The sequence below is a fragment of the Colobus angolensis genome, unplaced genomic scaffold (assembly GCF_000951035.1).
Source record: "Colobus angolensis palliatus isolate OR3802 unplaced genomic scaffold, Cang.pa_1.0 Scaffold126, whole genome shotgun sequence".
NCBI lineage: Eukaryota > Metazoa > Chordata > Mammalia > Primates > Cercopithecidae > Colobus > Colobus angolensis.
Window position 1 is genome coordinate 737,216 of NW_012113808.1, and position 15,278 is coordinate 752,493.

Consider the following 15,278-nt stretch of genomic DNA (forward strand, 5'->3'; position numbering starts at 1 on the left):
GCAAGGACACAGGGTCCTAGGTCTTGTATGTTACCTCCAAGGGCTCTGGACAGGGCTCTGGGATGGGAGGAGGAGAGCCAGAAACCGCTTGGTGAGATGACAAGGAAGAGGCAAGACCTAGACTTCCACAAAGCAGATGGCTCCCAGGCTCTGCAGCAGAGGCTGCAACACAGCACCAAGCAGCTCCTGGAGACGGGGCAGCTGGCCTTGCCGGCCATATCGCAGAGGCAGCGGACCAGGCGGCCTTGCAGACCAAGAGCGTGAGCTTTGAGGTAGGATTGTCGGGCCTGCTGAGTGGAGGCGGGGGACCTGCATGGCTCTGGCAGGCGGTTACTCAGAAAGCAGGCGTGGTATCTGAACGGGAAGGCAGAACCAAGGACGCACAGTTGGTGCCGGTGTACGGGGCGAGTTTTTATAAAAATCCAGTCCAGCAAATTGACAAGTCACTTCTCAGCCTCAGAAATAAAATGCTTGACAAAATATATTCTTTTGAAAAGGAGAGAGAAATGTTACTACCAGGTGGAGCTGGAGGTGGCAGGTGACTGGGAAGATGAGAGGAGGGAGGAGAGAGGAGAGGAAGGGTTCCCTGGGAACAAGAGCCCGGCAGGCTCAGAACCCCTGTCATGAGCTGTCTCTGAGAGGTGTGGATGACTCAATGTGGATCTCAAGGGAGAAGCCTGCTGTTTCCCGAGTCCCGCCCTGGCAGGTCAGACTCGGCACACCCAGTCTCACAGTGGGAAGCTGGGAGACAAGGTACCTGATACTGCTCTTCTATTTTCTGCCTTCCTCAGAGATCCCGCCCACCACATCAGGGCAGAGCCACCCCTGCCTGCCACAGGGGCCACTTGTGTTCATGATGCTTTCATAACAACAATAGGGTGGCCTGACTAGAAGAGGTTTTCCCAGGGTCTGCCATCTTAAATGCTTATGAGTCTGAGAGTGGTTCTGCTCAGAAGAGCAATCTGGATGCGTTTTCAGTTAACTTCTTGGGTTGCCAGTTTCAGAAAGGAGCCACCACCAGGTGAAGACTTATGACATAGTTGTTAAAATTCTTGTGTTTTCACGTGGATTTAAGAACTAAGAACTGAGTGAATTAATTTTAGGAGACTGTCATGCTTTTGTGTGTGTCGGGGGGGGAGATGTATGTGTGTATGTGAGAGACAGAGAAACAGAGAAGGAGGGAGGGAAAGAGAGGGAAAGATGGAAGGAAGAGAGAGGCAGGGATGGAGGAAAGTAAGAGAGAGAAGGAGGAAAGGAAGAAAGAGAGCGAAGGAGGGAGGGAAGAAGAGAGAAGAGAGAGAGAGAAGGAGGGAGGGAGAAGAAATGAAGGAGGGAGGAAAAGAGAGAACACAATTGGCTGACTAATAAAGGAAGCCATTTTAAAAGGTTCTCAACACTTCAGTGAGAGAGGCAAAAGTCTAGCAAGAATGATTAATATACCTTTCTGTCAATCCTGCATTGGGTCTGCAAGTGGCAGGCACTACTAAAGACTCTAGGACCAAGAAGCCAGAAGATAACTTTCTCAGCATGATGAGAATCTGCAGTCTTGGGACTCTGAGGAGGCAGGGTCCCTGCGGAGGGCCAACACCCGGGGTGTGGGATTACAGCGCAGCTCCTGACTGCCACTCTCAGGAGGCCAGTCTCAAAGTCTACCTTCCTCTCCCTCCAAAAAAAGACAAGCTTTGAAAACAGATGGCAGGAAACACAGACATGAAGCCCGAATGCTGACTCCCATGAGAAAGGTCCTTCTTGGGGAGCGTTCGTAACATCTGGGTGGAATAGGGTGACACACGTACCCCCCTTTGCCACTGACAGTGGCAGCTGTGAGCAAGGCCCATAGACCCATTCCCCGTGCCCCCAAGAAAATGTGTTTCTATGACATTCCACGCTGCCAGGTTGTACCCATGACTTGCGTATCCTGCTTTTGTGGGTTATTTGAGCTTAGTGAGAATGGTGGGCTTTTTGCCTGTGAATGTCAGTGTCACAGGCACAGTGCCGAGCTGGAGCGGATCTAATTGCCTGACAGCTTTGGCCGCCCCAGGTTAGTCGGCACTTCCAATCCTGTGTGCAGGGTGACCTGGAAAAGAAGACAGGGGAAGTGAGGGTGGGAGAGGCTGCCGCAGGGGCCCTGAGTGCTCCAAAGGCACCGCAGACACCGGCAGGATCCCCTGCTGGCTCCAGGGCCATCCATGCAACAGCTCAGGGCTGCTGTATACTGGTGAATATTATGTCACTCAATATCCCTAATTAAAGGCTATGTTGGTTTGCACCTCTTTCCTCATAATAAGAATCACCCAGCTGACTAGTTCCTCATTTTGCCAGAGCTGCCAGAGCTGGGCAAAGTAGATGCTGTCACAGGAGCACAGCTCTCACGCACTGGCTCCCGTGGTTACATATTTGTGTCTACTTTCTAGCCATGACCTTCTTTCCTTTCCTATTAATCCCATTCTATTAACTGTGAGGAATAATAGCCAACCTTTTATTTTTTTTAATTAAAAAAAGCTTATTTGTTCATTGGTAGAGATGGTGTCTTGCTAGTTCCCCAGGCTGGTGTCAAACTTCTGGGCTCAAGCGATTCTCCTGCCATGGCCTCCCAAAATACTGGGGTTACAGGCATGAACCACCATGCCTGGCCAAGGCTATCTTTTATTTTATTTTTTTTGAGACAGAGTCTTGCTCTGTCACCCAGACTGGAGTGTAGTGGCGCGATCTCGGCTTACTGCAGGCTTCGCTTCCCAGGTCACGCCATTCTCCTGCCTCAGCCTCCTGAGTAGCTGGGACTATAGGCGCCCGCCACCATACCCGGCTATTTTTTTTTTTTTTGTATTTTTGGTAGAGACAGGGTTTCACTGTATTAGCCAGGATGGTCTCAATCTCCTGACCTCATAATCTGCCCACCTCGGCCTCCCAAAGTACTAGGGTTACAGGTGTGAGCCACCATGCCCGGCCAAGCCTATCTTTTAGGTTGCCACAAATCCCTTTTGCAAATGAGTAGAAGATCAAATCGATCAATCAGTGATTGATGTAGACTCCTCAATATTCAGGGCCACAGAACAGGACCCTGCCTCCCCACACTCCAACTCCCCATCCCAAGTGGAGGAGGACTCTACTAAGACGACAGATGGCACCTTCGTGTTTCTCCCTTCCTCACACCCTCCTGGGCTCTCATTCTTGTCTCTCTGTTTCAGGCCTCCTGAGCTACCAGCACTCCCCAGGGACTGGGCTCAGCCATGAGGTCTGCGTCTCCAGAAGCTGCCACCTTAGGGCCCCTGGGTGTCCCAAGTGAACAAGTTAGAACGGAACGCCTCTAGGAAATGTCCAAGGCAGTCCACTCGTTAAGCTCTGTCTGGGAAGGCTCTGTGGTCAGCTTCTTTATGGCCCACTCTGCCCAGGGGCACTGCAGAGACTTGTGGGCAAACAGTGGGGAGCAGCCAGACCAGGTCCGGCCCGGGGGAGGAGTGTACCTGCACATTGCGGTTGAGGCTGAGGGCTGGCATGAAGACGCCGTCCACGTGGCTGAAGGCTGTGGGGCCCTGCTGCTGCCCGTTGATGAAGAAAGTGAGGGTGTGCTTATTCAGGTCCAGCAGCACGCCCACGGTGGCCCCCTTGCACACGCCGCCTTCCGTCCTGGGAAGAGAGTCCCCAGGAAGACCATCACCACACCCAGCCTGGGATGAAGGGGATTAACTCAGGAGAATTATTTATTTATTTGGAGACACGGTCTCACTCTGTCACCCAGGCTGGAGTGCAGTGACGCCATCTCGGCACACAACAGCCTCGCCCTCCTGGGCTCAAGAGATCCTCCCACCTCAGCCTCCCAAGTAGCTCGGACTACAGGTGCATGACATGAGACCCAGCTAATTTTGTTTGTGTTTTTTGTAGAGATAGGGGTCTCACTATGTTACCCAGGCTGGTCTTGAACTCCTAGGCTCAAGTGATCTTCCCACTTTGGGCTCCCAAAGTGCTGGGATTATAGCCATGAGCCACCATGCCCGGCCAGGAAAATTATTTATAGGATGCCGGGAACATCCTCACTTAAACATGGCCCCCAAGGTGGTGGTGGGGTGCTCTCCTGGCATATAAGCCTTCTCTCACAGTGGACACGCCTTGTTAACAGGCCATGATGAAGACTCCCCTAGAGGAACCAGGCTCTTCAACCCCCTCTTCCTGAGAGCATCTGGGATCTGCATACTAGAAAAATCGGGTTCTGAAGAGTAGGTCCCATTTGAAACCGTGGAGCATGGAGAATGGGTAAGAAAGGCACCTTTTCCTGCCAAAGAAAATAACTGACTTGGTGCCCTTTTCTGTTTTAGGCAAGTGAGGATGCTGAGGTCGATGAAGATGTGGCCATCCAGGCCTTCAGGAAATTTTGAAAGGCCCCTACCCTACATTGGCTCATCTTCCCAGAAACATCCTAGGGTCCCTCGAAAAGCAGTGTATGCCAGGGAGAAGGGTGCTGAAGTTGAAGTCAAGTCCTCTGTTGGAGTCACCATCCCACAGGTGACCAATAGCGGAACCTTGAGAACGTCCACTCTGCTCTTGATCAGTGTTGGCAATGTCGTACTTCCTAGGTGGTAAGAATTCACATCCACCTGGTGGAAGCGAATCTATTAATAAAAGTAAGGAACATGCTCCCAAGGGCGGCTTGGCTGACCACGTCTTCTCCCATGGGCCGAATCCTGCAGACTCTCCTTCCCTTCCCTGAGGTGGTTTTTCGTTTTTGCGTGGATGTTTCTCCCTGTGGCCCAGGCTGAAGTGCAGTGGTGCAATCATGGCTCACTGTTGCCTGAAACTCCTCGGCTCAACGGATCCTCCCACGAGCCTCCTGAATAGCTGGGACTACAGGCACACACCATGCCCGGCTAATTTTTAAAATATTTTATAGAGACGAGGGCCTCACTATGTTGCCCAGGCTGGTCTTGGACTCCTGGGCTCAAGGGATCCTCCTGCCTCAGCCTCCTAAGTAGCTGAGACTATAGGCTTGAGCCACCGTTTCCGCTCAGGGCTGAGGTCTTAGCCTTAACCTTAGCAACGCCACTCTGCTGAGAAAACCTTGTTTGTCCTTCCAGATTGAGAATGAGTTGATCTACTGGACGCTGCTGGTAGGGCAGAGGGAAGGTGAGCAGCGAGAAGGATTCACGACAGGAAGTCCCGAGGAGGACTTGGTGGGCGGCCCGGCCCAGACAGGTGTTTCCGGATTGGGCAGGGCTTTCCCGAGGGTGCCCCGGCAGGTGGGAGAAGGGAACTAAAACCGCGCTGTTGGTGCTATTTGGATACTGACCACCGGGTGGCGGTAGTGACCCACGGGAGGTGCAGAAATGAGTCCGACCTAAGCAAAGCCTCAGGCCCAGTCAGCTCTGGGGTCCAACCTCCCCGCTGCCTCGACTTCCTCCCAGATAGCGCTTACCCTACCCGATCCACATCCCAGGGTGGGAGGACATGCAGAAAGGGGCAGATTCTCTCTACCTTCTCATGGCCCCACTTCCCTTCTGTTTTTCTTACTGAGGTGGCACCAAGGGGCTGTCAAGGACAGCAAAGGCCCAAGTGCTCAGCAGCCCTTGGGAGGAGTGTGGTGGCCAATGGCCAGGAGAGCTGGGGAGTCTGCACCGCACACACCGAGGCTGGGGTCCTGGGCTCAACCCTGACAGTGTCAACTGGCCACATGGCCTGAGCCATTGTCCGACCTTCCTAAGCCCAGGCTTTTTATTTATTTATTTTTTTTTGTAGAGAGGAGGGTCTCACTATGTTGCCCAGGCTGGTCTTGAACTCCAGGGCTCAAGTGATCCTCCTGCTTCGGCCTCCCAAGTAGCTGGGACTACAGGTACACAGCACCATGCCTGGCTAATTTTTAAAATTACTATTATTTATAGAGACAGGGTCTCACTAAGTTGCCCAGGTTGGTCTCAAACTCCTGGGCTCAAGCAATCCTTCTGCCTCGGCCTCCTTAGGTGCTGGGATTACAGGTGCGAGCCACTATTCCAGTCTAAGCCCCACTTTTATAATCTGTAAAATGGCAACAATAATAGCACTTTTGCAAGGATTAAATGAGCTCAAGATACATTGAGTGCTTCCTACAGCACTGAGCACAAGTAAGGGCTTGACAAATGCTTCTTGTTATTACTCCTGCCAGCAAACAGGGTATCTGGGTGCCAGTTTGGCTTAAGCAAGCAGAGACGGAGCTGATGGGCCTGGACTTGGCCCCTCTGTGGGTAGGAGGGAGAATGGCCAGCTTGCAGGGTCTGGGCAGAGGCACAGAGCTGCCTGCGTCTTCCCCAGGACTCAGGGGAGAAGGGGCCCTGCCTACCAGCAAAGAGGCAGGCAGACAGGGTCCTGAGTGCCCTCGGGCAAGTCCTTGGCCCAGATTAGACCTGGCTTCCCTGAGAAAGAAGAAGCTGGTCCTTCCTCTGCGGGAAGGTGCCCCAGGGGCTGTTATAGGAGCTGCAGGTGGGCCCAGAGCACTGAGAGCCTCCAGGTCAATTTTGCCTGAGACTGGGGCCAGCGAAGTCAAGATCAGCTCCTTGAAGTTCCTCACCCCTTCCTGCTGGGGAGATGGCCCTTAGCAGACCAGAAGCAAGGCTCCATAGCAAGGAGGTGGCGCCAGGTGTCCGCAACTTGCAATTCGCCATTTCTGGCCTTGGGGATTCTTCACCCCCACGTCCATCCCCACATGCCAGCCAGTTGTGAGCACAAAATCCCTGGGAGAGGAGAAAGAGTACGGGGCTATGGTGCAGGTGTGTCGGGGGTGGGAGGGGCACTGCCTTCTCTGTGTCTGAGTAGAGAGACCAAGGCGCCCTGGAGAAGCCCAGGCCTCGGGAGCAGTCCCAGAGGACCCATCCCCATCTGCCCTCCTAACAGAGGCCCCAGTAGTGACACAGGCCAGGACCTGAGTCTCCTGTGTCCACACTGGTGACCCTACTCCCAGGGCCAGTCTCAGGGCAAAGCCACAGCTGTAGGCACCCTTGGCAGACTCGTTTTAGTAGTGAGCACCCCAGCCATGCCCTCTGCTACTGCCCTGTCGAGGGCCCGGCCCTGCTGAGGCTCAAGCGCACATGAGACCAGGGCAGTGGCCAGGATCACTGCAGGCAAGTTAGTGGCAATGACCTGGTCACAGCTCTGAGGACATCAACCCCAGTGGTGCCCATGAATGCCCTGCAGTGACTCAAGCTTGGGTTGACAGTTGCAAAGGAAAGTGAAGCTGGACCAGAAAGAAAACTACGAGCTCCATATCCCAGCAGAGGCCCGCTGGGTAACTTGGGAGACCCATCTGTGCGGGTGCTGTGCAAATCACCATAACATACCCTCATTCTGGGCTGCAGGCCAGTTCTACGTGGGCAGAGTCAAAGCTTCCTAGAAAATGGAGACCAAAGTGGCTGAAAATACCTCCTCCCAATTCCTGCTGGCTTTGGGGACAGCAGAAGGGACACTGGTCTTCAGGACCCTCATTCCCAAACAACCTGTGTCCACGGGAGGCAGGATGGGGCCCAGTCGCACCTGTTGGTGTGGGAGTTGCAGTGCATGAACCAGCTGCGGTGGTTGTCCACATACATGGCCCAGGCCTTGTCATCCTTGCCCAGCATCATGTCCTTGACCACGCTGGCCCTGGCCACCCCGAAGGCGGGGTCTGGGTGGTTGTCGTACCGGTCCACGTGTAGCTCCCAGTAGTGCACGCCCTTGGAGAAGGCAGCTGTGCCCAGCACCACCCGATCATCATAGCTGCTGCAGGTGGCTGTCTGGTTGTCGTTGGATAAAATGATGTCCCGATGCCCAGAGTTGGGGTCAAATGTGAACCAGGCCACTAAAAAGGAAGGAGGCGAGAGGAGCAGGGTCAGGGGATGGAATTTGCTAGCAGTTTCTAACTGGCTCAGAGACACAAACACATTCACTTCTGTTAGAAGGTCGGCACCCAGGAGTGAAGGTTCTTTCCTCTATGATTACCGCACACGTGCACACACACACACACACACATGCACACGCTCACACACATGCCCTGCTCTGTGTTCATCCAAATTGCTAGCCCTACAAGCCTGGCCTTGCCAAGGATTTTAAGGCCTCAAAGCCTCAAATCTAGATGCATTTCCCGGTCTTGGTTTCTAAAACCCTTCAAACGCTCAGACACGTTGTAAGTACAGGAGGAAATAGGTGGGGTGCGGTGGCCCACGCCTGTAATCCCAGCACTTTGGGAGGCCGAGGTGGGTGGAGCACTTCAGGTCAGGAGTTTGAGACCAGCCTGGCCAACATGGCAAAACCCCATCCCTACTAAAAATACAAAAATTCATGGCTGGGCATGGTGGCTCACGCCTGTAATCCCAGCACTTTGGGAGGCCGAGGCAGGCAGACCACGAGGTGAGGAGATGGAGACCATCCTGGCTAACATAGTGAAACCCCGTCTCTATTAAAAATACCAAAAAATCAGTCGGGCGTGGTGGTGGGCACCTGTAGTCCCAGCTACTCGGGAGGCTGAGGCAGGAGAATGGTGTGAACCCGGGAGGCGGAGCTTACAGTGAGCTGAGATCGCACCACTGCCCTCCAGCCTGAGCGACAAAGCGAGGCTCCATCTCAAAAAAAAAAAAAAAAAAAAAAAAAAATTCGCTGGGCATGGTGGTGGGCACCTGTAGTCCCAGCTACTCAGGAGGCTGAGGCAGGACAATCACTTGAACAGGGTGGCAGAGGTTGCAGTGAGCCAAGATCGCGCCATTGCACTGTGGGCTGGGCAACAGAGTGGGACTTCCTCTCAAAAAAAAAAAAAAAAAAGAAGTACAGGAGGAAATAGATATTGATGAGCCACCTCGTGGGTGGGAGATTTGAGACACAGAGAGGTGAAGTGATGGGCCAAAGTCACAAAGCTCAATTCTCCATTTTGCAGGCCATCAGCTGCTGCCCCCTTTTGCTCCCCAATCCCCCAGTTTGTTGGAAGTGAGGCCCTTACTCTAAAGTCATGACCACAATGCACAGGGCAAGGACCGCTCATCTGTAGGCAGGAGAGTCTAGAGGCAGAAGTTAGTGAGCTCTCCTCTAGGGGCGTACAAAGTGGACTCTGCAGGTGGCACCATTTTCAGAAAAGTGTCCCTGGCTGGGTCTTTGACACCAGCATCTGCTCCTGCTCCTTCTCCTCCCTGCCTCTAGGAGACCATCCAGCTGTGGCAGTCAGAGGATGTGTAGACTCAATGATGAAAACGAATACAGGATTTGCCCTCTTCTTGGAGGCAGTGGGGAGCTGGAAACCGCCTCTGCAGCCTGGGCTGGGCCACGCCGGGTGGGGCAGGACTCTCTTTGGAATGTGATTTCTATTTCTCTCATCGCTCCCTGCTAAGAACTCAGATGATCAAAATTCCACTGAATTAATTTCAACATGCTGTTGTTGCCCAACACCTAGAAGGCTGGGTAGGTGTATAAACCACTGGATGTGAGCTCCGATGCTGGGGGTTAAAGAGCCCTCTTCCGCTGTGAGAAAGGCTCAAATGTAGGGCCTGGTGTGGGTCCACTGCATCTATCGTGGAGTTTTCTTGTCTGGGACTGTCCTACTCACTCCTCGGCCCTTGAGAAGTGGGAGAAGTTTAGCCTCCCTCAGCTACTTCACATTTAGTCCAGCACAATGGGGTAAAGGAATGTTTCTTTCGTGGCTTGTAGGCCACGTGGGTGCAGCAAGGAGCTGTGTGTGCAGAGCAGGGTGAGGTGTATGCACCTCAACAGGCCCCTCCGGCCCTGCACTTCCTCCCTCCAGCATCTTCAGCAGCTCATCCTTTGCCCTGGTCCACGGGATGAAATGTGGGTTGGCCCTAGGAGTCAATCTTTGTCCTTTGGGAGGCCACCTATGGTCCCAGAAGGGCACGCCCTTGGAGAACCCAGATGTGCCTAGCACCACCCCCACCCCCACTCCGTCATCACAGCTGCTGCAAGTGGCTGTCTGCTTGTCACTGGATAAAATGATGAATCTGTTCTTCCCACTAAGAGATCCCGATGCTCACCATCGGACGTCTGCAGGACGACAGTTTTACTGTAAGGCCCGACACCAGAAGAGTTGAAAGCTTTGACTCGGGCGTTGTAGGTGCTGTTGAAGTGAAGGCCGTCGATGGTACACAAAGTCTCCTTACCGACGTACACTTCCTGAAAGAGAGCAATGCTGCTCACCAGGCTCCTCTAGCATTTGGAAAATTCCTCTTAGCAAATGGCTTCTGGAAACACATTGACGTTAAAAGTGCTTTTGCCAGGCGTGGTGGCCTGTAGTCCCAGCTACTCAGGAGGCAGAGGTGGGAGCATCGCTTGAGTCCAGACTGGGCAACATTGCAGGACCCCATTTCTAAACAACTTTTGTTTTTGTTTTTTTGAGGGACAGAGTCTTGCTCTGTTGCCAGGCTGGAGTGGAGTGGCGTGATCTCGGCTTACCGCAACCTCCGCCTCCCGAGTTCAGGTGATTCTCCTGCCTCAGCCTCCCAAGTAGCTGGGACTACAAGCATGCACCACCATGGCCAGCTAATCTTTATATATATGTTTTTTAGTAGAGATGGCGTTTCCCTATATGTTGGCCAGACTGGTCTCGAACTCCTGACCTCAGGTGATCCTCCTGCTTGGCCTCCCAGAGTGCTGGGATTACAGGCGTGAGCCACCATGCCCAGCCAAAAAATTTAAAAAAAAAAATTCTTACCCAAATAGAAGTTAATAAAAAGGGAAATTGCGTTCAGTCATGGCTGGCTCACAGAACTTGACCAACTTGGGCATGAATGCCTTACTACTGGCTGCCTGGCCCCTCTGCCTGTGAGGTGGCGAGGCGTGATGGGGTCCTGGTAAGGCGGCTTCCCAGGTCTGCAGCCAGCCGGGATACTGACCAGGAACATCCTGACTTTGCTAAGGTCAACCTGGTTTACAAGACTATTGAGCCACAGGGCACATCCACTCCTTTGTCCCCTTCCACCCCTGAGGCTGGCATTTTCCACTCCTTAGCCCTCCTGGAGCTGCTGTTTTCCTGGTCTTTCCAAAGGGTGAGACATTTCTGCATCAGGCCCCAGAGATACTTTTCTTTTCTTTCTTTTTTTTTTTTTTTTTTTGAGACAGAGTCTCACTCTGTCACCTGGGCTGCAGTGCAGTGGTGCAATCTTGACTTACAACAATCTCTGCCTTCCAAGTTCAAGTGATTCTTGTGCCTCAGCCTCCAGAGTAGCTGGGACAACAGGCATCTGCCACCACGCCCGGCTAATTTTTGTATTTTAAGTAGAGATGGGGTTTCACTATGTTGACCAGGCTGGTCTCAAACTCCTGACCTCAAGTGGTCCACCCGCCTTGGTCTCCCAAAGTGCTGGGATTACAGGTGTGAACCACCGTGCCTGGCCCCCAAAGATACTTTCATAAAGATTGAGCTTGTTCCTCATTCGCTTCAAAGTTACCTTTGTCCTATTCAACCCCCAAAATGCATAGCCTTTTGCCTCTCCCATGTCATTATTTTCTGCTAATTAAATAATGTGGTCTAAGATCACAGCTAATCCATATAGGAGCCATAGCTCAAATCCAGGTCTGTCTGCATGCAACATCCACACTTTTCCCACTATAAGACCCTCTTCCTTATAAACCCTAGCCCTTGGGTCCAGCTTTTGTTAGTAGCCATGTCTCAAAGAGGAGGGACCACTTTTGAGCTCTGTGGCTGCTTCTTTTAATATTTCCAAACAGCCTTTTCTTTCTTTCCATTTCAAAAATACTGACTCTCCTCTTGATTTCTGGTGGATGAGCTCTTTCAGTTCTTGGCTCATTTGCACAACAGGAGTGACTGGGGTCCGCACTTAGTGACCTGGCTTGAGCTACCTCATCTTACCTCCCTAATTGGCCCATATTCACATGGGACTCAGTAATTCCCAAGGAAGTGCTGCAACTATTTCCCTAATTCTTACATTCCTGTATTTTTCAAACACAAAGTAAAACGACACATACATACATCTCTTTGAGAGAAACTAAGGGAATGTTGACCTTCGGCAAGGTTTGTTAAATGGGTGCAACTTCCCAGAAGAGATGCAAGAGTTGTTATGATTGCAGTAGTTTGTTAGAATGAGTGTTTATTTAATCATTTCGGGGCCAGGAACCAGGTGATCTGAGAAGCCCAGAGTTTGTGCTCCCTGGCACCCACGTCCGCCTGCACGTCACGGAGTGAAATCTCGAGGTGGTGCTCTATTAGGGCTGGACTGGGGTGGAGTCCTGCTCCAGGGTCTCTAGCAGATGGGAGTAGAAGATGCATTTCTGGTTCACTACGAACCTTTATTGCCCCCATGGCAATCTATCAGCAGCGACATGACTAGAATGTTGTCCCAATTCAACAACCATTTATCCAGCATCCTCTATGTGCCCAGCACCTTGCCAGGTATAGGGGGGTCAGACAGTGCTTCCTTGTCTCCAGAAATGATACCTCCCAAGTCAAGACAGAGCCGGGTGAAATAATTAGAGGATCAGACAAGACGAGGTGTGATAAAACCCGTTGAGGGAATATGTTGCTGAGTGAGGGGCTGGGGGTAAACAGGAAAGGAGGTGGGTGCAGGGAACACCTTCTCTGAGTTCTCCTCTAGTTCCACGCTTGTGTCAGTCCTTCTGGACCTAGCCCTTGGGAGGGAAGCCCCATCTCCCTGAGCCCAGCCAGCCCTCTTTATCCTTTTGGCCAGTGTCCCCTCAGAATGGCAACACAATGTCCCCATGGGCTGAACCAGAGCTTGGGGCAGTGGAAGCCACTCTGGCCTCTGCATCAGTACCCTCAATCCCCGCCAAATAGGCAGCAAGGCCTCACCCGGAACTGCCCCCCGGCGCCGTCGTCCAGCTCCAGGATGTAGCCGTCCACGGGGCTGTGGGTGAAGGGTGGCATCCTCCAGGCCAGCGTGACGCTGTTGTTGCGGGTGCAGCATTTCTCCAGCTGCAGTAGGGGGACGGGTGGCACTGTGAGAGGGACACGCATGAGTTAGCGCATGAAGCCCTCCGAGGGCCCCAGCCCGGTCCCCCGCCCCACTCCATCCCAGGGGTCCTGGCCCCCAGGGGACAGCCAGGCTAAATTCCTTCCCTGGCCACCCTGTAGTCACTCCCAGACACCCAGGAGTCGGTCTCCAGGTGGGCTGGGGATGAAGGCAAGCACAGGTGACCTTGTGCTTCTCAAACCTAGGGGTTGTCCTTCCTGGAATCTCAGGGGGCCCGTGGCAGACGGCCCCACCCCTCTGAGCCTATGGCCCTATGGAAGGATGTCCTCTTTCCCATCTGCCCAGTGAGAATCACTGGTTTTGACTCAGACTCATGAGGAACGCATAAACAGTTCCATCAGAGTCCAGGTTCCCTGTGCTCCTGTGCGTGGCACAAGCCCCAGGGATCCTCTCTGCAGGGCCCACAGCTAAGTGGCAGCCAGCCTGCAGCTCATGCCTGGAACTGGGAAGGTGCGGGGAGATGCCTTTAAACCTTTGGCTGGAAGCATTTGAAAGATCAGGGGATGAGATCCAGGCAACAGAAGCAAGTCTCGAGTATTGGACAGTCAACCTAAAGAACTAAGGATTTGAATCAGTTGTATCAGAAGTCCTATTAAGGTGAGAGTGGGAGAAGTTTTTTTGTTTTGGTTTTTGTTTTTGTTTTTTTGAGACGGAGTCTCGCTCTGTCGCCCAGGCTGGGGTGCAGTGGTGCCATCTCGGCTCACTGCAAGCTCTGCCTCCCGGGTTCACACCATTCTCCTGCCTCAGCCTCCTGAGTAGCTGGGACTACAGGCACCCGCCACCATGCCTGGTTAATTTTTTTTTTTTTTTGTATTTTAGTAGATATGGGGTTTCACCATGTTAGCCAGGATGGTCTCCATCTCCTGACCTCGTGAAACACCCTCCTCGGCCTCCCAAAGTGCTGGGATTAAAGGTGTGAGCCATGGAGCCCGACCAAGTGGGAGAAGTTTAAAATTTTTCTAGCTGTAGTCAAGCTCAAGAGATTTTAGAAATCGATAGAGTTCACTTTGACCTTTTTTTTTTAAAGGGAAAATTGAAACACTGCTTTTGTTAAAAGTACGTATTTCAATTTCGTTCCAAGAATTCGGCACGTGACTGGCTGAGCACAGCCTGACTCCCAGCCTCAGTTAACGAGCTGGTAGGAGTCCTTGCTTCATCCCCTGGGCCCTGCTACTCTGGTCTCCCACTTCCTCTCTGAACCCTGACGAGCCAGTGACCCCATCCAGTCCAGTTACCCCTGACAGTCCAGTGACCCCATCCAGCCCAGTTACCCCTGACAGTCCAGTGACCCCATCCAGCCCAGTTACCCCTGACCAGCCAGCGACCCCATCCAGTCCAGTTACCCCTGAAAGGCCAGTGACCCCATCCAGTCCAGTTACCCCTGAACATCCAGTGACCTCATCCAGTCCAGTTACCCCTGACCAGCCAGTGACCCCATCCAGTCCAGTTACCCCTGACCATCCAGTGACCTCATTCAGTCCAGTTACCCCTGACCAGCCAGTGACCTCATTCAGTCCAGTTACCCCTGACCAGTCCAGTGACCCCATCCAGCTAGGAGTAGCATCTGGAGTGGCCCCAAGCCCCCCCTCCACACCCCCACTTTCCAAAGGGAGCTCTTTCACTGCAGCTCCTCCACTCTGCCAGGCTCCTCCTGCTTCTCAGCATTGTGTGTCATTTACAACTGGGGCAAGTGGCCTTTCCAGACCTTACTGGAGGTGCAAGCTGTGTGGGAGTGAGCATGGCAATGTGAGACTTCCTTTTCTTTAGTTTAAAATGGCCACGGATTTTGCAGGTAAGGACTTCCTGAGTTCACAGATTCTGCATGTGTGGTCCTCAGTCCACAAACACCAAAGAGCTTTATTTCCCTTCCCTTGACATCTGTGGAGGGGCAGCATGCAGAGTAGGACTCTGGTTCTGGCCAGCATTTGCTGATTTCATAATGGGGTAAGTTATGCAAACTTTACTTAACCCCCTAGGGTCTCTGAACCCACCTTGCTCATTCTGCTATCATCTCTGACCTTCTTGCTCTTGGGACAGAGAAAACTGATTCTTGCCTCAGGGACTTTGGACTTGCTATCCCTCTGCTGCCTGCAAAACTCACTGCTTAGATTCTTCTCCCTCCTTCTCCTCCACCTCCTCCTCCTCCTCCTCCACTATCTCAGCCACCACCTCCTCCTCTTCCACCTCCTCCTTCTCCTCCTCCACCACCTCCTCCTTCTCCACTATTTCAGCCACCATCTCCTCCTCTTCCACCTCCTCCTCCTCCTCCACTACCTCCTCCTTCTCCTCCGCTACCTCTTCCTCCTCCTCCTCCACTACCTCCTCCACCTCCTCCTCCAC

General features: G+C 52.8%; 1 protein-coding gene across 1 annotated transcript in view; it reads right to left on the bottom strand.

Annotated features, from left to right (window-relative positions):
• Positions 1–2,011: 2,011 nt before the first annotated feature.
• TRIM67 (tripartite motif containing 67) overlaps positions 2,012–15,278 on the bottom strand; it is a 53,750-nt gene continuing 40,483 nt past the window's right edge. The window contains exons 8-12 of the mRNA XM_011933309.1: positions 12,758–12,903; positions 9,966–10,104; positions 7,492–7,795; positions 3,465–3,627; positions 2,012–2,077 (exon numbers count right to left, since the gene is read on the bottom strand). Of these exons, the coding sequence (XP_011788699.1) occupies positions 2,012–2,077; positions 3,465–3,627; positions 7,492–7,795; positions 9,966–10,104; positions 12,758–12,903 (818 nt within the window). The remainder of the gene's footprint in view (positions 2,078–3,464; positions 3,628–7,491; positions 7,796–9,965; positions 10,105–12,757; positions 12,904–15,278) is intronic.